General features: G+C 32.7%; 1 protein-coding gene across 1 annotated transcript; it reads left to right on the forward strand.

The window, feature by feature from the left end:
• The first annotated feature begins 998 nt into the window (after window positions 1-998).
• On the forward strand, window positions 999-21,861 carry LOC110609400 (cycloartenol synthase). Its single transcript, XM_021748953.2, has 19 exons — window positions 999-1,161; window positions 1,296-1,518; window positions 1,810-1,995; window positions 2,158-2,247; window positions 2,400-2,594; window positions 2,688-2,772; window positions 3,043-3,209; window positions 6,101-6,289; window positions 6,624-6,737; window positions 7,007-7,129; window positions 7,245-7,367; window positions 7,444-7,542; window positions 11,119-11,175; window positions 13,611-13,657; window positions 13,750-13,893; window positions 14,108-14,285; window positions 21,192-21,272; window positions 21,441-21,524; window positions 21,604-21,861. Exons 2-19 carry the CDS (start codon window positions 1,321-1,323, stop codon window positions 21,715-21,717), a joined length of 2,274 nt encoding a protein of 757 aa, XP_021604645.1. The 5' UTR covers window positions 999-1,161; window positions 1,296-1,320; the 3' UTR covers window positions 21,718-21,861.
• The last annotated feature ends 3,422 nt before the right edge of the window (window positions 21,862-25,283 follow it).

Consider the following 25,283-nt stretch of genomic DNA (forward strand, 5'->3'; position numbering starts at 1 on the left):
ACTCAATTCTAATGCAATATATCTGACCAATTATATTTTTTTTTAAGTAAAATATATACTAATGGATGGTCGTTGTAATTTTTTTTATTTTTTTAAAAAATATATAAGTATAAATATTTTAAACGGTATACAAATCGTTTGTATATTTAAATATTAATCGAAATTTACTGTGTATACTAATCTCTATCTAATTATATCCGTTTCTTGTTATTAAAATTATCATAATTATTATAGTAAATAATCCTTTAAAAAAGAGAAAATTATTTTGTAGTCCCTGAGGTTTAACGTAATTAACACTTATGTCCCTCTATTTTGGCGACCCAACACTTAAGTCCCTCACTTTCTTTTCTGTCCAAATTCGTAGTCTTTCCGTCTAAAATAGCCGTTTGAGACATGTGAATTGACAAAATTAACCATCTTCTTCTTCTTCTTCTTCTTCTTCTTCTTCTTCTTCTTCTTCTTCTTCTTCTTCTTCTTCTTCTTCTTCTTTTGGAATTTCACATTGAAAAAAGGGTATTTTTGAAAAAAATTATCACATTTCATTTTTGACTCTTTAATCAAACGGTTTAAATGGACGGGACGAAAGAGAAAGTAAGGGACTTAAGTGTTGGGTCGCCAAAATAGAGGGACAAAAGTGTTAATTATATTAAATCTCAGGGACTAAAAAATAATTTTTCCTTTAAAAAAAATTGAATGTACAAAATGTAATAAATAATATTAAATAATTGGTAATAATAAAAAATATATAATTACTATCTTTTTTTAGAATAAAAAAAATAAAATATTAAAGATAGTTTTATATATGTATACCTTGATATTTTTCCAATTGTAATAATGAGAATTTATTACCATCATAAATAAGGGACACATGCACATACAGACGTCATTTCATTATCATCATACTATGGATGTTTGTCATTGAGTTTTCACTTCTCCTTATTTATTTATTTATTATTTATTAATTTATTAATTTCCTTGAAAAGATTTTCCCAAAAAGCTATCGCTCTCACAGTCTCAGAACAGGAAAGTAGTAAGTGGGAAGTGAGGTAAGCAAAAAGGCCTGCCGCTGCTTTTGATTTATACTTGGATCTTCCTCTTCCGTATTCAACACCAGAGAAAGGTCATACTCACATCAAAATCTCCGCAAAATCCACAAACAAGGTGAATCTTTAGTAATTTCATCATTATCAAATCTCATCTCTGCATGCTTTTTCCTATATAAACTCCAAAATCTTTTAATTTCGTTAATGCCATTGAAATTCCATTGTTAACTGCCGATTTTGGTAACGATGTAGAGCATAACCCAATTGAGAGATCACAATGTGGAAGTTGAAGATCGCTGAAGGAGGAAATCCCTGGCTCAGAACTACCAACAATCATTGTGGAAGACAAATATGGGAATTTGATCCTCAACTCGGTTCTCCTGAGGAACTCTTGGAGATCCAAAATGCTCGTCAGAATTTCACAAATAATCGTTTTCACCAAAAGCATAGCGCAGATCTGCTCATGCGATTTCAGGTTTTTGCTGCTCTTTTTTAATACTTCGATTGGTTGTACTTCCATTGGGTTTTGAACTCGTAATGTCCGCCTTTAAACCACTCCGGTATCACCTAACCAAACTTCACTGATTCTACTGATCTATATTATAAGTGCTTCGGTGTTGTTATTTTACAAAATTGATGTTTTAGAAACCAATGAGCTTTAGCTCAGTAGTTGTTTTCAAGGCTGTTTGGTCTGTCGGAGCCAAATGAATAATAACAATAATAATAAAGGTTTTGAAGTCGGCGTGCTTGCTGTTGTTGAGTGTAGCTTGGCAAGGAAAATCCGTTGGCTGAAGTACTGCCTCAAGTCAAAGTGAAAGACACTGAAGATGTTACTGAAGAGGCCGTGACTACCACTTTGAGAAGGGCTTTGAATTTCTATTCGACCATTCAGGCCCATGATGGGCATTGGCCTGGAGATTATGGAGGTCCTATGTTTCTTATGCCTGGCTTGGTAAGTTCTTCTCTTTTAATCGGTTCAGTTACTATTGCGTTTTGGAAATGTATAGTGGAAGCCAGCGGTGCTAAGGTTTTATTTTCTAGTATGCTTTTTTTTCCTGTGAGAAATGATGGAATTCTTGATTTTTTTTTTTCTTTTGGTGGTTATTCTGATCAGGTTATAACTCTTTCCGTCACTGGGGCACTGAATGCAGTTCTATCTGAGGAACATAAGCGGGAGATATGCCGCTACTTGTACAACCATCAGGCATGCGTGCCTTCCTTTTTTTTTTTTCTCTGTTTCTGTTCTGTTCTGTTCTCTTCTCCTCCCACTTTTTTTTTCCCCAACAATTGTGCCTACTTTTCGTCTTATATTCAGACATGGTCATAAGTTTTGTTAATGTACTGATATAATTGCAGAACAGAGATGGTGGATGGGGCTTACACATTGAGGGCCCAAGCACCATGTTTGGTAGTGTCCTGTGCTATGTCACTTTAAGGTTGCTTGGTGAAGGGGCTAATGATGGAGAAGGGGCCATGGAGAAAGGACGTACTTGGATTCTGGACCATGGTGGTGCGACTGCAATAACATCATGGGGAAAAATGTGGCTTTCAGTTCAGTCTTTAAACCAAATCTTCATGGTTTGGATAGAATTTCAATTTTTCCTTTTGTTATTGGATTTTTTATTGTTTGCTTAATGGTGACAGGTTTTGGGAGCATTTGAGTGGTCAGGCAATAATCCCCTGCCTCCTGAAATATGGCTTCTTCCATATATTCTCCCATTCCATCCAGGTTCTTGTCCATTTTCAATTCGACTTGTTTTGTTATATTTTATTGGCTGGTATTGTCAAATATTTTTTCAGAAATGTGCATCCTTTTCTTGAATGATGATGTGAGTCAGAAGGTGCTTGACTAATTTGATCTCCATCCATTTGGCATATGTTCATTTGTCTAGAAATTTCCAGAGGACTTGGTTTGAAAATGATCAATTGTTAAAATTTGGCAAAATTTCTCACTTTTTTTCCTTATAGAAGTTGGAATGATACTTTTTTGTCTCTACAGGGAGGATGTGGTGTCACTGTCGGATGGTGTATTTGCCAATGTCATATTTATATGGGAAGAGATTTGTTGGCCCAATCACGCCAACAATTTTATCTTTGAGAAAGGAGCTATTTACTGTTCCATATCATGAAATAGATTGGAATCAAGCACGCAACCAATGTGCAAAGGTTTGTGATTTTGTATCTTAATGTTAACCCTATAGTAGCACAAGTCAAGCATGAGCACATTCTTATTTTGTCCCTTTATAATCCATTCCTACATATTTTAGTTAGAAGCACAAGAAGATTTGCATGGTTTGACTATGAGATCCTACGCCCAATGGACACAATTTCAAAGGGCTACATCTTTATTTAATTGTATTTTCTCTCATAATACATAAGCTTCCTTATTTATATTGGAAGACACAAGGCATGATACCATAAATAAAGGATTTTCCAACTAAGTGGGTGTTTGTCTTAACTTATAAACTGGCCAGACCAGCTTATGAGCTCTAAAATAAGCTGACTCATTTGTCTGTAACATTTTTTTGAGCTTATAAATGTAGCTTATAAGCAAACAAAAAAAATAAAAGAAAAAGCTGAGGAGAATGAACTTTCATTTTGGTGCTTATAAATACTAGGCTTATAAGTTGGTTTGACCAAACAACTTACCATATTGCTCTCATTTAATTTTAAGACTTTACCATATACCTTATTTAATATATTTTTAGTAATTTTAATCAGAAATATGCTTATAAGCTACTCATTACTAAACATGTCAATTGCTTATCAATCACGTATAAGCATTTTAATCAAATATATAATTGCTTAAAATTTTACATGCTTATAAGCTTCTAATTTTTTATAAACACCCTCTAAATAGGCTGATATCAAATCTCCCTACATAAAAATATATAAATATAAATTATTCTATCTACAAATCCTACATTAATAGAAATAAATTTCCATAATGGTACTCCTTTGGAGCATGGAGTCTCATCAATTCAAATACTTTACCTTGATGAGATTCTATATAGAAGCCAAAAACTTACACGCAACAGTTGACAACCAGCAACTTTTAGACAAATTAAAACACACTTGGACAATGAGACCCATATAAAGCACCAAAAGACAAAACAACCCTTAGAATTGCACTTTCCTCTCCAAAAGCGATATCAGCAAGGAAACATCAATGCAAAATCCCTCTCCAAAGACAATGATGGCAAGGAAATATCAACACAGAGTCCCTCTTCAAAGGCAATGCTAGCAGGAAATAGGAATACTCAAAGCAACTTAAATGATTGTACAGAACACGCGATTTGAACAGAAAAATTTAGGTGTGAGCAATGCTCATGAACAATATTGATAAATAGAGAATAAACAGTATTAATGAACAATATTGATGAATGCTACTCGTGAACAATACCCAAAGCAAAGGGCATGATCCATACCATAAGGTGTAACCTTCCCTATTTATATTGGAAGGATCGAGGCATGATGCCATAAGATTTTACAACTTAATAGGAAGATATCAAATCCCTTAAATAGGAAGTATATAAGCATAAATTCTTCTATCTATTTATGAAAGCAAATCCTATACTGAATAGGAATAACTTTCCATACCAGTCCCCTTTAATTGGAGCATGAAATCTCATCAATTCCAACCTACACATCTAACATGTATATAAGACCATGCTAAGGATGTCAAGATAAATTTTGCGACAAGAAAGGCAAAATAGGTAAGAGTTTCCGAAGCACAGATCAAGTGATAAAGGCATAGCATGATAAATGATCAAAATGCTAAAATATAGCCAATAACATATATATATAAAGCTCCTTTTATTGTACGCATGGCAGGGGTGTGCTTGGTTGGAGTTTTAAATACCTGTTGGTGCATATTTTATTTTTAGCCTAATAGTATAGGATTCACTGTTTTCAGATGATGAGTACAGACAACATTATATCAGTCTGATATAATTGATACAGATCAATATTGTTCAATGGATAACAATACGTAACTGCCATGCATTTACTTTTGTTTTAACATAGGAAAAGAACTAAAAAAACAGGGATGTAGAGAGAAAAGGGTAAGGGAGGGGGTGGGTCATAGGTGGGAGTGGTATTTGATTGTTGGGAGTTGCACTCCCTGACCCGTTTACAAGAGGATATGTTATCATCCACAATGTACTTTTTTGGTTAAAAAATGTGAATTTAATTATATTGGATAATGGACCACAGTGGACTATGAAGGGTACATTTTCAATATTTCATGTGACATTTGTTTTTAATGGGTATATGTCACTATTAATGGGCTTCGAGAATTTGTACCAAATCTTATAGTTTGATTCCATTTGATTCTTATTCACCAGATGGGATGTTAAAGTTTTTTGAGTTTGAGACATTTCTCCTCAATTGACTGATGTAATTATGTATCACCAATTAGGACCCTAGATTAGCTATAATTTGTAAATACATAATCTTTGGTTTTCCTTTTCAGGTTCTTTATGAATCGTATAAATCCCCAATCAAGCTTGAGGAGAATAATCAAGCTTGCATTGCTTCATCCTCTCTCCTTCTATACTCTTTCATTGTTTTGCTTGCTTTGCTGTGATATGGAGCTTGTAGATGGAGAACAATGCAAAGATTTTGACTTCTAATCTTTTTTGAGATAAACTTGCCATATGAACTTATTTGTGGGTTTAAGCATTTGGATGAGAAGAGTATGCTTGAATGTCATGCAACATGAGCGGAGGGCAATGGATATGCTAGTCTTTTTACTATTCTTAGCTCTGTTGTGGTTTATGTTTTCATGCTTTAGGGGTAGCCTATCTTCTATTATGTATGTTGATTCTTTTTACTTTCCTCTTTTTAAATACAAATGAGAAAATCATAAAGACAGTTGCCAATCAGAAAAGCCATATGCTTGATCATTCTGAGGATATGATGCATGCAAATTTTGGTTTCACTTCGATGTGGGGTCAAGAACTTGTAGTGGATTCTATTTCTGTTTTGTGAACCTTCCAATTTTCTCTTATTACTCTATGTGTCTCTCTTATTTTTTTTAATATACTTTTTTGCAGGAAGATTTGTACTACCCACATCCCTTGGTTCAAGATGTACTGTGGGCACTTCTTGATAAGTTTGTTGAACCTATTTTAATGCATTGGCCTGGAAAAAGATTGAGAGACAAGGCCCTTAATGTTGCAATTGAGCACATACACTATGAAGATGAAAACACTCGTTACGTATGCATAGGGCCAGTAAACAAGGTGTGGAATTTCAGGTGTTTTAGAATTGCTAATTTTTTTTTGTAAAAGTTTGCTTGCACTTAATCATGAAGAAACATATGGATCATTTAGAGTGAAAGGCTTGCTATTTGTTCCAAGTTTGAATTATTTTGATTCTTTTAACGATCTCTTAGATTCTTCTTCTGGATTATTTTTCTCTTCTTTTTCTTTTATCCTTGTCATTGTCCCATGAATGCGAGATGATTGTTCTATTCTGCCATTTGCATGGTAATATGATTACTGATGTTGTTTTGTGGGAATAATTATCGTCTCTTACTTCTTATTTTTATTCTTTTATCATCATTTTGGTATACAGGTTTTAAATATGCTCTGTTGCTGGGTGGAGGACCCAAACTCTGAAGCTTTCAAGCTACATCTTCCCAGAATATATGATTATCTCTGGATTGCTGAAGATGGAATGAAAATGCAGGTCTCATATATCTACCCCCAATTGATAAACAGTTTCTGCTTAAACAGTCTTTGTGCCTTGTGGGATAAGTTTTCTAGGAACACTAGAAGAGAAGTTACTCACTGATATCTTTTTACTTGGTTTGCATGCATGCAACTAGTATGGTAGCATTTTCTACATGTAATATGTATCACCAACTGATATCTATGGTTGCTATGATGTTGCAAAATAAGGTTTTATGAGTCATTACTGTGATTTTGTTTGTTCACCTTTATTTTGTTTGTTTGCAGGGTTATAATGGAAGTCAATTGTGGGACACAGCTTTTGCAGTTCAAGCAATTGTGTCAACAAAGCTTGTTGAGGAATATGGTCCAACTTTAAGAAAAGCACATACATACATTAAAAAATCACAGGTGTTTTTTCCCCCTCTTAAGTTGGTATCCCTCTTGTTGAAGTTTAAATTGTATATATAGTCATTTAAGTATTGTAACAATTATATCTATTGACCTATTTTTCTTTTTCTTGAAGGTTTTGGAAAATTGTCCAGGAGAGCTTGACTTTTGGTATCGTCACATTTCAAAAGGTGCATGGCCTTTTTCAACTGCAGATCATGGATGGCCCATCTCAGACTGCACAGCAGAGGGATTAAAAGTAATGGTTCATCATATATTTATATCTCGTATCTCTTAATTTATTCCTGATTACTAATGTTGATTTTGTTTTCCAGGCTGCTCTCTTATTATCAAAAATTCCCTCAGAGATTGTAGGGGAAGCAGTAGATGCAAACCGCTTATATGATGCAGTGAATGTTATTCTGTCATTGCAGGTAACTTATGCTACTTTGTGAGTGGTGATTTTCGTTAATAAGTGGCAACACACTGATTCTGTGATGAAACATTTTTGCAGGTTGATTTTTAGATATTATAAACCTGTGAAATAGTTATTTAATATTTTCCTGCTGTATCTTCTTTCTACTGATTGACCAAGAGGTTTACTGCCAGCAAGCATTGCTGAAATTTGGTAGTTGTGAAAATAAGTCTGAACACATCTAGGAGCAAAAGCTTTTTTTTTCCCACTTGCATTAATTGTTGGGGAAGGGAGGCTTTTGAGCACTTTCTTTAGGGGAAAGGTTTAGGTGCTAACTAAGACTATGTCTTGGCCACAACATTAAGAGGATAGGTAGTTTGCCATGTGGGAAGAGGACACAACACAAGAATTGGACTTGTTAAAATAGCTTGGCTATTGAGGTTGTGAGGCGTTAATCTTCTTATCTCAAGAAACATATATTCTTGATTTGTCGAAGAGATGTGGAAATTGGGTGCTAAGCTATGTAGCAATCAAATGACTTCCTAATTTGCAACTTATAGCAGATGATAGTGAGTTATTTGACAACCTTCAGTTGTATGGGAAAAGGGTTGGCAAATTGAGTTGTCTTGTAGTGAATCATTCTGGTATTGCCTATTCTCTGATAGTATTGTAAGTGTATTTATGACGTTTCCAACTGTTATTCATTAGGAAACTTTGTAGCATTTTTGTATTATTTAAAGGGAGCTCTAGGATGTGGTATATTGTATAGCAACCATGGATTCAAACATGGCATGTTCTTATGTGCAAATTGAGTAGTTCCAAAATGGATAGAAGAACAACTATTGGATATTATATGTTTGTTGGAGGGAATTTGGTATCATAGAGAAGTAAGAAGCAGAGTGTAGTCACTCGATCCAGTGTTGAATTTGAATATGTAGCCATAGAACATCTATATGTGAAGTATTTTGAAGTATTGTGGATAGAAGATCTACTATTGGTTATATGTTTGTCGGAGGGAATTCAGTATCATTGAGAAGAAACAAAGTGTAGTCTCCCAATCCAACGCTAAATTTGAATACATAGCCATAGAAAACTATATGTGAATTATTTTGGATACATCAGTTCAATGAAATTGGTTTTGATACCTCAGTACATGTTAAGTTGTGGGGTGACAATCAAATTATTTATTCTCCATATTAATGAATGAACCAAGCATATTGAGATCGATTGCTTAGTTCCTAAAAAGATTCAACAAAAGAATTCTCAACAAGATGGTCTAGGACTACAGAACATTTAGGAGATAATTTTACAAAAGCATTGACTGGAGCTTTGAGTTAACTGCATTTGCAACAATTTGGACTTGATAAACATCCATGCTCTAAGTTAGGAGGGAATATAGACTAGGGAGACAGGAGATAATTTTACAAAAGCATTGACTGGAGCTTTGAGTTAACTGCATTTGCAACAATTTGGACTTGATAAACATCCATGCTCTAAGTTAGGAGGGAATATAGACTAGGGAGACAATAGTGTAAAATGTATGTTTTTTTATTTAGCTGGCATAAAGGACTCATAAATGTAATTGTTGTCTATTTAGTCAATTGTCCATATAAATATGTACCTGTATACTTATAAATATGTACTTATATGTGTAAATATTTTTTTCTGTACCAATTAACAAGCACCAGAAAACAAATTTGACACATTTGCTTAGTTTTTTAATATCTTTTTGGATGAAATCCCATTTATCCCTTGAACTTCAAATTGATGTTCAATCTTACCCAAAATTAAGTTTTTGGCTCAATTTACCAAACCTTTTGATTTAAGATCATATTAGCCCATTTTTTAAAAAAGATTAAAATAATAATTTTTAATAATAAAATATTAATTTTATATTTTAAATATTAAATAATTACTTACAAATTTAATTAAACTTAAAAAATAAAGAAAATAAAGAAATGGAAGAACATGAAACACAAACCAGATTCCCCAATCAAAACCCAGAATCAAAATCATTTTGTTCCACAATTATTTCTAGAACAGCTTCAATCTTAAACCCAGAAAAATATCTATTTTAGTAGAATCAAGACCCGCATTCCCTCACCTTCATTCATTTCTTTACATCACTACATACCCATTTAGAGACATAATACACCTTAAATACCCATTTCAAATCTTTCCGTCTTCTCTCTTCCCATCTTCAATTAACTATCATCCACCTCCATACTGAGTTCGTAGATCCCTCCTTTGGCAGACCCACATTCATCTTGGCTCAACCTTATAGCAGCTCCCACATGAGATCCATCACTTGAAGAATAAGTTCACACACTAGTTCAAGCACAACTCTTCTTATCTATGACCTCAATCGGCCTTTGTTCTTCAGCCTTTTCTGTTTTTTTTTTTTTTTTTTTGATCTTGAACTATGTGACATCAGCAAATCTAGATTTGATATCCTATTTGCAACTAAAGCACCAATTTTTGCATTTTCATCTATAATTTCGTTCAACATCTCATGGGTGGTTGTTTTGAGAAACCAAGATTAGGAGTCAATTTTATCACATGAAAGGGTCATGAAGAATATTGATGGCTTTCACAATACTCTTTCTCAAGTCAATCTTGCAGAGGCATATATTATTGATTTTTTTATTCTTCGATTTGTTGATGGATTTGTTCATATTTTTACCCGATATGTTTGTTTGGTGCTATTTTCAGTATTGATGGTTTTTTAAAATTTGTAACTTTGATTAATGGGTTTGTGCATTCAGTGTTGATTTCTTTTTTAATTTGTTTGATTTGCGGTTGATTAATTCATTGATCAGTTATTTTATATGATTTGTGTTTGGAAGATTGTAAGAATTTGAGTTTGAGATCCGGGTAGAAATATTGAATCTGCATTCATGTTCTTCCATTTCTTTTTTTTTTTTAACTTTTACTAAAATTAAATAATTTTAAATAATGAAAAAATAAAATCAATATTTTATTAATTATTTTTTTAAGAAATGATAATTTTAATTTTTTTTGCACAAAGAAGGGTAAATTTGATCTTAAATGAAAAAGTTTGGGTTAATTTGAACACCGCCTCAAAGTTTAAGGGCGAAAATGAGATTTCTTCCATATCTTTTTAGATAAAGAATCGTGGTGAGTTTTAGTGCTATCTATAATATATTGACCATAATGTTGTCACTACACTTTATTCTTTCTCATTGTCATTTGTGAACTACATTAAAAAGATAACTCACCTATATCCAATTCCATTCATCTACTAAAATTTTATAGTGGACAAACTAAGATCTCTTCCTTTTCCTCATTCTGGTTAATCATCAGTGTTCATGCATGCTCGTCCCATGCAAAATTATGTTTCTCATGATGTGCACAAATCAGATTGCAAACAAATATACAGACAAGGAAAAAAGAAGAGATTGTTGAATATTTGGAGAATGTTGTAGTTTGACATCTTAAAGTTGGTGCATCACATTGTGGAAATTTTCAAAGAACTAATTAATCACGATTCTTCTGTATTTCTCCCATATCTTTATATTAGCATTTTCAAGGGTCTCTTGCCAGATTCATGGATTTTTTTTCCTACTCTTTGCAGAATGGTGATGGTAGCTTTGCCACATATGAGCTTACAAGATCCTACAGGTGGTTGGAGGTAATGTTTATCAAATGTTTCTGGTGTTAATTGTCATTTAATTAATATATTCTTTTACTGTTGTGTCTTAAAGAAATTATTTTAGGCATGGATTCAACAAAAACATGTTCTCAAGTATTTACTATCTAGCTTTACTGGGTTACTTCTTAATTAGCTTGAATTTTTCTCAAGATGGACTAACCAACACTTTCTTTAATACCCATATTCTACCTTGATTTTAGCTTATCTTAGTTAATCAAATAGTCAAGGAAGGTTGAAAGACCACAATATGAAAATGATGCATGTTTGTGGGTTTGCAACCCTCCCTTTATAAGCTAGCTTTCGAAGTGGAGTTAGGCAAGCTCATATCATTTAATTTCAAAGCCTTAACTTGTCTTGTTGATGGATCATGAATCATGCTGCACGAGAACATGTAGTTTTAACAGTTCAGGGATAGTGTGTTCCATGTCAGTTAGAAAGCGTGATATTTTTGTTATATATATAGGATTGTGACCTTTATAAGCTAGCTGTTGAGATGGAGTTAGGCATGCTCACTTCACCAAAGTTCTAGACTAATTATTTATGATGTTATATGTTTAGAGCAAAGGAGGGTGGGCCCTTTTCAAACATGAGAAGAGGAGTTCTTAATAAATATAGAAGGAGTAGTTTACTTGTCTTCCTCTAGCCAAATGTGACAAAGCCTCAATTTTAATAAACTTACTTTTTCTTTGAGATTTCATTCCTTAGCATAATACTATTATACACCAGAATGAACTAATTCAAAAGGAAATTGGGTTTGGTTTGCTTATTGATTCGAGAAACTAAAGGTAAATAATGATTTTTAGTGAACTGATATGATTCACAATCTAAGAAAGAGACATTTTAGAAATCGAGGACATAATTTCTTCAAGGAAAACAAAGAAGGATGAACTAAACGGCAATGCATTTCAAAGTTCAAACAGAGTTAAAACACTAAAAACAAGCAATAGATCTCGGCACCTGCATGTTAACAATGTAGAGACTACCAGACCCATGACCTCTACCAATAACTTGTTTTATCGTAAGATCCTGAAATAAATAGTGATAAAAAAATGAGATACAACAGTTCAAGGATCGAGTTATTTTACTTCGTTGAAGTAGGATTAACAGTTTCAGAATGTTGACTCATTTACTAGAGTAACATTAGAGGGGGTAGTATGAGACTTCAAGGTAGAAAAGAGACTATAATTACTAGTCATATGATCCGTGGTACTAGAATCAATGACACATTTTGATGAGAAGGAAACAAGACATTTGATTTACTTGACTCAGTTATTGCAGGGATAGAAGGAATAATGGACTTTAATGAGACCTAGTACTAAGAGAACTTAGCAAACTCATTTGCAGAAACTAAAATATTCCTTTCACAAAATGCATGTCCATCATCAGTGGATGCAATATCTTTGACTGAACTTGCATATATCACTGATTTTTATTTTGGAGTTTCCTGCAAGTGTGCTTGGTGTGGGCAGATTCATGTCAATAATAGCATACAAACCTCCAGAATTCTTAGATCCATAAAAAGCATATGGGGACCTTGAACTCTTAGTATCTTGAACTCTCTGAGATAGGTAATCACATTTCATCTTAATATGTGTTCCATTACTCTTGTGAAGCTTCAAATATGTGCTTTGCACTACTCCTTGGGCCTTTCCTGTTGATACATCTATAAAACAATAGTTAATCACACAACTCCTAATTCTCTAAGACACTTCCCAAACTTAGAGCTTGTTTGGTATTGAGTGTCAAGGTTCAAAAATCTCTTTTCAGAAAAAGCAACTTTTTAGATGTTGTTGACAAATGCAGCTTGGAAAAATTTATTTTGGTATTTTGGTATTCTTACGATTAAATAGGTCAAGTTGGTTTTTAAATTAATTTCAATGTTGCAACTAATATATTTAAAAAAGTGTTTTTCTTAACAACTAAAATAGCAATGCTGAACAAAACCTTAATAAGGATGCCATGTGGTTGGCACTATTTATCCGTGTTTATCTTCTTTAAAGCATCCATACCTTCTGAGATGCTAATTCTCTAAGTGTAGTTAAGCTTCTTTTCTTCCACTAAGCTGCAATGATCTCTAAAGCTGCATTTTTGGCTACCATTGAGATTTAATATAAGTAGCTTCTCCACCTTTCTTTAATTTCTTTCTTCTTTTACCAAAAACCATGCTTTCATCATCCTTTATACACCTGCTTTTGTTTATTTCTTGGCATTTCTTTCCCTTATACTTGATAAATTTAGATATCTTTCACCCTTCTTGGTATGAAGCTTCTCATATTATTTTTAAGAAACATTTATTTGTTTATGTTAGTTTCACGTATATAGAGGCAGCATTGAATATATTCCTCTGTTTTACATCTTTGCAATTTGGTTGTATCATTTAATCACTTTTGCCTGCCTCCATTTTGTCATTTCAGTTTATCAACCCTGCCGAAACTTTTGGTGACATTGTCATTGATTACCCGTAAGTTATGTGCACATTCAGTTAATCAAGCAGCATATCCTTTTGTTTCTTTCATTATTTCAATTTAACACGAGCTGAAAAACCCTCTGTAGTTATGTTGAATGTACTTCTGCTGCAACCCAAGCTTTGACCTCATTTAGACAAACACATCCTGAACATCGGCGAGAGGAAGTAGAACATTGTATCAAAAAGGCAACCGAGTTCCTTGAGAAAATACAGGCAGAGGATGGCTCATGGTTTGCTCCTCTTCTCTCAAGAAATATCATTTGGATGACCTATTCATCAATTCCATAAAACTTTAAGTCTGCATTCCTATTTTCTGTGTATTAGTTATCAGGATTTGCCAAAAAAGTGATCTTTTCAGAAGTACCTATGGTGTATGATTTCAATTGCTTCAATTGAAAATTATGTCCATTGTTTGACTATTTCTTAAAATGTGAAATTGAACAGGTATGGCTCATGGGGTGTTTGCTTCACATATGGTACATGGTTTGGCATAAAAGGGTTGGTGGCTGGTGGAAAGAACTTCAATAATTGCTCTAGTATCCGTAAAGCTTGTGATTTTCTGCTTTCTAAACAGTGTCCTTCTGGTGGGTGGGGAGAGAGTTATCTTTCATGTCAACAAAAGGTATGATCAATGTTTTTTTAATTACTTGTTTATTTAATTATCTTTCTTGAGAAGTTTAATGCTAATTAACACCTGGTAAAGAATATCTAACTGTGTGCTTTCTTTCAGAATGCCAAATAGATTCTCGTAACTGGTGGAAAAAAAAATTTTAAATGTTGAAATTGAAAAAAATAGGTAAGAGTGAAGAATAAAGTGCTCAAACTATTACAAAAATCTCAAATCAGAATCTTTTAATCAGAAAGAATGAAGCTGGTAGAGAAGATAATCTATAGCAGTTCCTTGTGTATAGAAGTAGGAAAGTAAGGAGAAGTTCACTGAACTCCCGAAGCTAGTTTAGGCAGCATCACAAATCTCTCAATTTGTTTTCAGTGGGTGCCACCTTCACTTTGGTTTTTATGTTCCATACATCAATGTCAGCATCCTCATACTGAGCTGGCAATTTTTTTATTATTTTCTTTGTTGCCTGATACTCATCACATGCCATAATTTGAGCTTATGACCTATCAAAGCTCCCTTTCAATTTAGTTGGGATTTTATTAGAAAGATGCTTTATGCAGTTTGTTATCAAAAGCGTAAGGCTACAAGTAAAAGTATAAAAAGGACTTTGCTGCTACAAAATAATATTAAAAAAAAAAGTAAACAAGGGAAAGAGCAATGTTACCTGTATTCCAATGGTAAATCGGAACCATGATCCCCCAATCCCAGAAATAAAGTATTATTTTTGCTTTTAGTTTGTTTTTTAGCTTTTTCCATTTTTCTTACTCTTTATATCGGATATTGGGGGGTGGGAGGGAGGTTCCATTTACATTTTCAAATCCAAAAGAAAGGAATATATGGTTTTTTAGCATTTTAATTAAGTGGTATTTGAAAAGGCTGGATTGGGAAGTGGAAGATATTTCTAGATTAAGTTCTTGTTGAAAGAGTTGGAATTGTGGTTTATATAATTTGTTATGGTTTGATATTCACCTTCCTTTCATTATGGTGTAATAATACACTGGCCAATGTAAGTTTGTTTTGGGGAGAAATGGAATAACAAAGAGGTGACACCCAAAAATGCCTCATGGCGGGAAGAAAATGCTCATGCAATCATGTTTTGTTAACATCAAAACCCTTTGTACCCTATAAAGCTAAGCATGTGCCTTGGGTTGATTTTTGCACCTAATTGGGTGCACATTTTCAATTAGCATAGTCGCGGTTCTTGTTGAATTGATTTAGGCAGATTGTTTGCCCCTGTTTAGGCAGGTTATTTGCCTCCTAATTAGGCTTGATTCTAGAGATTTTCATTCTTTTCTTTTAATGTAGATATTCCTAATTAGATTTGCTCAAAATCTTCATGGTATTAGAGCTTTACGGCTGTTTTTTGGGTTTAATTTCAGATTCCAAAATCTGAAATTTCTTCACAAACCCTAGCCACCTACTGCTCTGTGGGGTTTTCCCATCTCAACCCACTTTTTTCTCTCACCGCCGGCGTCAAAGGAGTCACAGTGACGTCTCCGGCCGTTCCACAAGTTCCGGTGACCAGAATCCAGCGCGAGCCACACGCGCCTCACCTCTCTTGGCGCGTCAGTCCCGCGCTTCTTCTGTCGACACGTGACGTGCTATCCGATGGAGTTCACTGGTCCAGTCACTGTCGTTGGTTTTTCCAGCCTTCTGTTGTTGTTTCGGACATGTTTGGTGCTGGTAACACTTCTGCTTTGTATTTTGATGTTGCCATTCTGTTTTTCTTTTTCTTTTTTCTTCTTCTGGTCTGTTTTGTTGGACCTCCTATTTGTGAGTTCAGATCTGTTTAATCATGGCAGAGGAGAGAAAAGTTAATGTTCCAAGTTCTGATAATCCTTCTCTTCAAATTAGTCCCACTAAGTTTGATGGGCAAAATTATCTTGCTTGGTCAAGATATTGTTTATTGTTTATCAAAGCTAGAGTCCTGCAAGGTTATATTAATGGCAGTAAGAAGCAACCAGAAGATACTGATCCCCCATTTCCTCAATGGGACTCTGAGAACTCTCTTGTTATGACATGGCTTCTCAACTCCATGCAGCCTCACATGTTCAAGTCATATTTGTTGCTTAATACTCCAACTAAAATATGGAAGACTCTTTCTTTGACATACTGTAAGGGGAAACAATGCCTTGGTTTATGAAATCTGCAATAAAATTCATGGCACTAAGCAAGGTGAGATGAGCGTTGCTCAATATTACTCTGAAATAAGCAGATTATAGCAAGAACTAGATTACTATCAAGATTTTCAGGCAGAGTGTACTGCAGATGTGTACTACAGATGCAGTCAAATTTCAGAAATTAGTTGAAAAGGAACAGGTGTGTGATTTTCTTGCTGGATTGAATACCGAATATGATCCAATTCGAATTCAGGTCCTTGGTAAAGTCCCATTTCCCTCCTTAGAGGAAGCATATACCCATGTTCAACAAGAGGAAAGTAGAAGAGATGCCATGTACACTGCACCGGTTGATAAAGTCGGACTGGTTGCTAGTTCTGAAGCAGCTAAAGGCACTACCTTTGAGAAGGATCACCTGCAGTGATTATTGTGGGAAGTCGAGACATAGCAAGGAGACTTGCTGGAGGTTTACATGGGTGCCCTAAAAGGCTTCCCTCCATCAAAGCTCAAGCAAACTAGTTAGAAGCAACTAAATCATCCACAAAGACAATCTCAAATGAACTGCTATCTGCCCATGATGAGAAGTTAAAGCATCTACAATCTCATCTTGATAGTTCATCCAGTGCAACCTCTAACTTTGTCAAGTCAAGTAATGCTTCCTATATCACTTCATGGATCATTGATTGACCTTGTCAAGTAATGCTTCCTATATCACTTCATGGGTCATTGATTCTGAGGTAAATAGACACATGACATGCTTTTCTAAAGGCTTCGCTGACTACTCTCCATACCTAATAAAGGATAATGTCAAAATAGCTTATGGATCGCTTACCCCTATATCTGGGACAAGTTCTGTGATTTGTAGTCCCCATATTAAGCTCTCTTCTATGCTTCATGTTCTCTGTTTTCCTATCAGTCTCTTATCGGTCAATGTAATCACCAAAGCTATTAGTTGTAAAATTAAGTTTTTTTCTGACCATTGTGTTTTTCAGAACCTTCAACCAAGGAAGAGGATTGGCAATAGCAAGTTATATGCTAGCTTATATGTGGAGTCCCAGTTCTGTCACATTTCAAGTATTCGGAAGTAATAAGAATGTCAATTAAAAAATAATAAGATGGCATAGGTGGTTAGGGCATACATTCATTTTTTTTCCCACAAAACCTTTATCCTAGTTTGTTTTCGAAGACTTAGTTTGACTCGTTATTTTGTGATGCATGTGAGTATGCCAAACATACTAGAAACTCTTATCCAGTAATAATAAAAGTGCAATTCTGTTTATGACTATTTATTCTAATGTTTAGGGACCTTCTCAGATAGTCTCACTTTCTGGAGGTCCATGGTTTGTCACCTTTATTGATTGTTGCACTCAGATACTTTGGATTTATTTGATAAAATCAAAGAGTGATGTGTTTTCTTATTTTCAATCATTTCACAATATAGTTTATACTCAATTTGATGCTACCGTGAAATTTTTGAGAACCGGTACAGAATACATGGATGAGAGGTTTTTTGCTTAGTCTCGTGGGATTATACAATAGTCTCAAGGGATTATACATCAAACCAGTTACTCTTGCACTAGTGCTCAAAATGGTATAGTTGAATGGAAAAATCAACACCTGTTGGAAGTTGCGAGGTCCCTTCTATTCACTATGCACCTTATAAAATCCTACTAGGGGATGCATTCTTATTGAGGGGATGCAATCTTAGTGGCTACTTATCTTATCAATAGAATGCCTCTCAAGACCTTAGATTTTAAAAGTCCTTTAGAAGTCTTGGCATAATACTTTTAAAAAGTTCCACCAAAGGTGTTTAGGTGCGTCTGTTTTGTTCACACTAGAACTGCTAGGAAATTAGATCAAGAACTTTTAAATATGTGTTTGTTGAATATTCTCATACACAAAAGGGCTATAAATGTTACCATCCTCCATCCTTCATGTAGAAAATATTTTGTGAGCATGGATATCACTTTTAGAGAGATTGAACCATATTTCACTCAATCTCTAATACCTCATCAGGGGAAGAGAAATGAGATAGAAGAGGTGATAGCTGATTTGGTGATTCTAGATACTTTTATTCAGGGGAGAGAAGTGGTACTAATGTTCAGGAGGATGATGGGATGGTTGGAAAAGAAAAGAGTTGTATTCCAGAAGAACAGTTTCGGCACTTGGATAAACCAAATTTAAAGAGATACTCCAGGAGATACAGGATAGAAAAAGCCATTGTACAGTCTACTCAGTGTCCAAAACCTTCCTCTTCTGGTGAGTTATCCTTAACTCTTGCTTCCCTTGAGGATTTAAGTAGACCTGTTGCCCAAAGGAAAGGTGTCACAACCTGCACTAAACATTCTATCTCTAATTTTGTCTTTTATGATGTCCTCTCACCTTCCTATAAAGCCTTAGTATTGTCCATTTTCTCTGTGTCTATTCCACAGGATTAAGGAAGCTCTCAAAGATCTTAAATGAAAGGGAGTAATGATGGAAGAAATGAAAGTGTTGGCAAATAATGAAACTTGGGAACTAGTTCCTCTCCCACCTGAAAAGAAACTTATTGGCTACAAATGGGTATTTACTGTGAAACGAAACATAAAGCAGATGAGTCAATTAAAAAGTTCAAGGCCAGAATAGTTGCTTAGGGATTCACTCAAATTTATGGAGTAGATTATTAGGAGACATTCGTTCATGTTGCAAAAATGAACTCAATCAGAGTTTTGCTATCTTGTGCGGTCAACCTTGATTGGGAACTTCAACAATTTAATGTGAAAAATGCATTCCTCTATGGAGATTTAGAGGAGAAAGTTTACATGAAAATCTCTCTTGGATTTGCTGATGGAAATGTGTGCAGGTTAAAGAGGGTTTTACATATGTTAAAGCAGTCTCCTAGAGTTTGATTTGACAGATTTAGCAGGGCAATGATCATACCCTGTTTATCACACATCACAAGAGTAAATATGTTGATGACATAATAATGACAGGAATGACATTGAAGAGATGACTTGGTTGAAAAAGTTTTTAGCTCAGGAGTTTGAAAAAAAAAAATCTAGGAGAACTTCAATATTTTCTAGGAATTGAAGTTGCTAGATCAAAAAAGGGAATCTTTATTTCTCAGAGAAAATATATTCTAGATCTTTTGAAAGAAACTTATATGTTGGGTTGCAAACAAGCGGAAACTCTCATTAATAATGAGACCAATCACAAGCTACAAGTGGAGATTGGTGAATCAGTGGAAATTGGTAGATATTAGAGATTGATAGGTAGATTGATTTATTTTTTGCATACTCGACCAAACATAGCATATGCAATCAGTTTAGTCAGTCAGTTTCTGCATAATTCTCGTGAGCCTTACATGCAAGTTGTTTTTCGCATTCTGCGATACTTAAAGTTTGCCCTGGATAAGGTCTTTTTTTTCTCTAAATATGGCCATCTCCAAATGAATGCTTTCACCGATACAGATTGGGCTAGATTCCCTAATGATAGAAGATCAACATCAAGTTATTGTACTCTTGTGGGAGGAAATCTTGTCACTTGGCGAAGGAAAAAGTAGAGTGTTTGTTGCTCGATCAAGTGTAGAAGTAGAGTCTAGGGCAATGGCACAAAGTGTTTGTGAATTTCTATACTTACAGAGGCTATTGGAGTAGTTGAAATTATTAGAAAATGACAAGTTACACTTGTACTATGATAACAAAGCTGCCATTAGTACAGCTCAAAATTCAGTTTAACATGACCAAACGAAGCGCGTAGAGATTGACCGACACTTTATTAAAAAAAAGCTAATGTATGGTATATTGGGCTTAATTCACATGACTTCTGAGTCTCTAACAAACAATTAGCTGATATCTTTACTAAAAGGTTCAATAACATAATCTATCACACTTTGGCTTGCATGTTAGACATGTGTGATATCTATGCATCAATTTAAGAGGAGTGTTGAATTGATTTAGGCTGATGGTTTGCCCCTGTTTAGGCAGATTATTTGCCTCCTAATTAGGCTTGATTCTAGGTATTTTTATTCTTTTCCTTTATTGTAGATATTTCTAATTAGGTTTGATTTTTGTAAAGATTATTCATTTCATTCAGGAAATACAATTGAGAAATTCTCAAAATCTCCAGTTCTCCATTTCATCTATTCTGCTTTAATCCTGCATTTGACATCCTCCATTCCTTCATCCAATAATTGACAAACTCCTCATTCTCACTATTCCTTAATATGAAGTCTAGATAATGGAAAAGGCTGGCCCTATTTCACGCTAAGTCCCTTTCCATTGTTAAAAGTGATATACCCATTGTTTTTGTACTTGGTTTGGAATCCTTAAAACTTGAGTTCTACTTGTTCAAAATCAAGTACTATGCTCCTGGAGTTGTATGCCGAAAAAGAGGAAAATCAACAGTTTTAGTTACTTGTAAGCTAAAATTAAGTCCAAAAAGATGCAATTCTCTATAAAAGAGAATAATAAGGGCTATATTTTTGGATTTGTTGAAATTCTAGAACCAAAGTTTTCAATTTTGACAAGGATCAAAGTATGCACGAGTATAAATCTCAGGGTTCATCCCCATCCCTTTCTTTATTTGCCTTATTCTCTTCTCCTTCTTTTTCCTTTTCTTTTGTTTTATATGAAATAATGGAGAATTGTTAGATGTGCTTGTTAACAACCAGATTGTCAGAATATGTAGCTAAAGGAAATATTATTGCTTTTTTCTTATAATTTTCTCTTCTTTTTCGTGTCACAGGGTAAATATTATTATGACACCTGTATACATTTTTATACACCAATAATATCTTGTTTTTCATGCTCAGATTTATTCCCATCTTGAAGGCAACAAGTGTCACGTAGTCAACACTGCTTGGGCTATGTTGAGTCTTATGGATGCTGGGCAGGTAGATATCTTCTTTTACAGTTTTGATGTGGAATTGTACATTTTATTTATGGATACTTTTTATATTATACTCGGCAACTGCTTTGTTCATAGTCTATATGATGAATCTGTATAATAATTAGAATGTAATAATTTTTTTTTTTTTGACAAACTTTTAAATGTTGAGCAGGCTGAGAGAGACCCAACACCATTGCACCGTGCGGCAAGATATTTAATAAATACTCAGATGGAAAATGGAGATTTTCCACAGCAGGTAACTTGATGAGATTTAATTAATTAATTAATTAATTAATAAATGTCTAAGTCTCTTATTTATTGGATATGAATGGCAGGAAATCATGGGAGTTTTCAACAAGAATTGTATGATCACTTATGCAGCTTACAGGGATATCTTTCCCATTTGGGCATTGGGAGAATACAGTTGCCGGGTATTGCATGCTTCTTGAAATTATATTTTGCCGCTACTTTTTCTCTTGGCTTTCTCATCCGAGTGTTTAAAAGATAGGGAGGATTCTGCTGTAGCTTTTTAATGAAGAAAATTAATAATATAAATAAATCTATGGAAATCTGTGGCGTTTACCCTTTCTTCATTTTTTGTTTTTTCTTTGCTTCGTTAAAGATTATATAATTCACATTACTAAATTATTCTTGAATTTAACAAATAAATTATTATCTAAGAATAAAATAATCTATTATTTAAAATGCACGAAAAAAGTTAAATTTATCTTTATTCTGAGTATTTTGAATTTTAATTGCATTTTATGAAAGTAAAAAAGGAAAAAAGTTAAATATGTACTGTTTTGGACCTAGAAATTCTATTTAGTGGCATTATTTATTTAATTGTAGGTGGCTTTAAAATTTATGTATAATTCTATTTAAATCAATATATACCACGTAAGATATTAAATTTTAATAGGATTAAAATTTGAACTAAAATAATCAATTGTAATTACACATTGATTTCAAAATAATTTTTAATAAGATATTACAATTATTTTGGCACAAATCATACTATTAAATTAATCATTTCAAATTAAGAGTATTTATCTATCTGACATAAAATATTTTTTATGCATAAGTTTTTTTATATCATGTAGGCAATTAAAAACAGAATTTTGTATATAAATTATGTAATTGGAAAATATCTAAAACTAAAATTGTTTATTTATATATATATATATAATAAATGTCAATTTAAAATATAAAACTGAACCCAATTTGATAATTTTAGTAATTTTAATTTGAAAAATATTTTAAAGAATTGTATTTAATAGTATAATATATTTTATAAAGTTGAGTGAGTTAATTCAGAAGCAGATGCATTCACAATTGCAATACATCAGACTATAAAAAACTATAATATTTATGTGATTTTTTATTTTTTTATGTTGGGATTTATAGTTTAATTTATATTAAAATAGCACTTATAGTAAATAATTATTAATTTTCTATTATTAGTAAATAACCACTAAAAAAAATACTGATATTATTAAATAAAATATAATTATTTTTTAACATCGTTAAAAAATACTGATATAATTAAGTAGAATATAATTATTAATTAAAAAAATGTATAAAAAGTGTTTTATAGTTTTGTTCACTTTTATTAATTTTATTTGTATTAAATTAATAATTTATAATATAATTTTTATATTAATATCTCTTACAGTTATTTGCTAACGATAAATACTATTTTAACACTAGCATATTATTTTAAAATTTTTTATTAAAAAATTACTTTTATTTTATTTTTTTTAATATATAAACTTATCCTCAACTTATTTAAGCCTCTTGTTTCAAAATATCTCATTGTGACGTCCCACTTTAATTTTTGAAAGTGAAATTAAGTAAATATTGTGATTATTTAACTAAACGTATGCTATACGAAAGTAGATATTGTGATTATTTAACCAAGTGTATGCTATATAATTAATGATATTGATGGATCTATTATTTAATCATTTATATTTATATTATAAGTAAATTTTTAAACAAAAATAGCGACTAAGCAGATATAATAGCAAAATTGTGAAGTTTCACAAAAACTATTGAGACGAGAAAAATGGAGCAAACATCCAGACTGACAAAAGCTTTCCTCGAAAACTGATCCTGGCTTCAAGCTTTCCATCCAAACTGGCAGTCTCAGTTTCCAAAGGCACCTTTTGAAGCACATTCTCACATTCCAACTCCCATTTAACAAATCCCAACTCCTCCCTAAGGCCCCCCCCCCCCCCCCCGTTGCTTGAACCCTGGATCCTTCCCTCAAATTCCTTGTTAGCTTTTCAGCTGAATCTCTCTCCGATAATTAATTAAAATTTTATTTTAGTTTTATTCTTTTATTTTTTTATTCAAAAAATTCTGTTATAAACTTTTAAAGTTTTACCCACTTTCATATCTGAATTCACGTTTTTTTTTTCTTTTTACTATAATCGACTTAATTTCACTGTCTGCAAACTAAAGTTGAGACGGTATAGTTTAACAAATAGACTGCTAGAGAACCTTTTTTTTTTATAAAATTGAGAAGTACAAATATACTCTTGTTCTTTTCACAAATAGATAATTAAATAATAATTATTAATAAAATTTACTTTGTAAACAACAAGGGTCTCGCATTGTTTTTTAATATTTTTTAAGAAAATGGCAAGCAACATCCCACTGTTATAGTTTAAGAGACCAAGCCCCTTAACAAAATTTGAAAGACAATACAATAATTTTTTAACTAAATCTTTTAAATTTTTAAAAAAAAATAAAGAAAGGAAAGTATGGCTTTTTAGGGTTTGTTTGGCATTGTTATTAATTATGTTGTTGATAATTTAAAAAGTGTTTATCACAAAATTACTGTTTAAAAAAAACGTTTATTTATCTAATAATAAAATAAATAGCATGAAGTGTTTAGTTAAAATTATTATTTAAAGTGCTTTTATAGGTAAAATGACTAAAAAGAGCACTAACTACAAAAGTTTTCAATATCGCTGATTGCCATTTTATTTTAATAGTTGTATTTTCATTCGACTGACTTGATACATTTTGTTTTTGCTTTTTCATTTCTTTTGCAATCTAAAAATTAATAATTAATAATTAATAATAATAATTAATTCATGCTTAATAATTAAGCCAACATTAAAAAGTTTTCATTTAAATTAAAAAACATAAATTAAAATAATAGATTAAATTATTATAATATTTAAAGCATAAAAAATAAACTGTCATTTCTTTAAAAAAAATAAACCGTTATCGGTATATGTTAATTTCATTGAAGATATATGATCACTAAACTTTTTATTATAACATTAATAAAAAAAATATAAATAAATATTATTTACGATGAAAAATAAAAGATGTATGATATAATACAACGATCGCTCAAAACAGATTATGAGTTCACATTTGAAAATAGCGTCATATGACAATTTAATTTTACTAGCGAAAAAGAAGACCCAAATAATGTAGGTCTTAGTTTTTCGTCAAAACTCACCCTCTCAATTATAGAGCTAAATTTTATGAGAAGTTACCGTTAGATAATGCAATCCAGCAGATCTCCATTACACTTATAATTATGAAATCTCCTAGTTACCATTAAAGAACGCAATCCAATAGATCACATTACACCTATAATCGCGAGATTCCTTATGCACTAACTTGATGCTAGTCGGATTTTCAAGAGATGTAATAATCAACTCTATATTCTTAGAGTATAAAAACAGATGAATACAAAAATCAAGATACGCTTTTCTTACACAACGATTCTTGAGTTTAAAGTATCATTTGAGTGTTGAACTAACTGTTATAAGCGTCAATCACATTGCTTTTTTTTTTCCTTACAGATTGACTAATGAAAGCACAATTTCGTTTTAGCCACATTAATGTCTAATATTTTTATAACTAAACTTAAAAAGGGAGTAAAAAATAAAGTATAGAAATTTAATTCTGTAATTTTTTGCAAACATAGAGAAAAATCATTAGGCTTTAATAAGTTATATTCAAGAAAGTAGCGTTAAATTTATTCAAATAA

This window comes from Manihot esculenta, chromosome 2 (genome assembly GCF_001659605.2).
Source record: "Manihot esculenta cultivar AM560-2 chromosome 2, M.esculenta_v8, whole genome shotgun sequence".
In the NCBI taxonomy this organism is placed as follows: domain Eukaryota; kingdom Viridiplantae; phylum Streptophyta; class Magnoliopsida; order Malpighiales; family Euphorbiaceae; genus Manihot; species Manihot esculenta.

Bases quoted from the DNA above. Each gene is read 5' to 3' on its own strand.
- LOC110609400 (XM_021748953.2), top strand. From the start codon at position 1,321: ATGTGGAAGTTGAAGATCGCTGAAGGAGGAAATCCCTGGCTCAGAACT. The intron at 2,595-2,687 runs GTTCAGTCTTTA...TAATGGTGACAG, and splicing joins GGGGAAAAATGTGGCTTTCA to GTTTTGGGAGCATTTGAGTG. The intron at 13,658-13,749 runs GTAAGTTATGTG...AACCCTCTGTAG, and splicing joins GACATTGTCATTGATTACCC to TTATGTTGAATGTACTTCTG.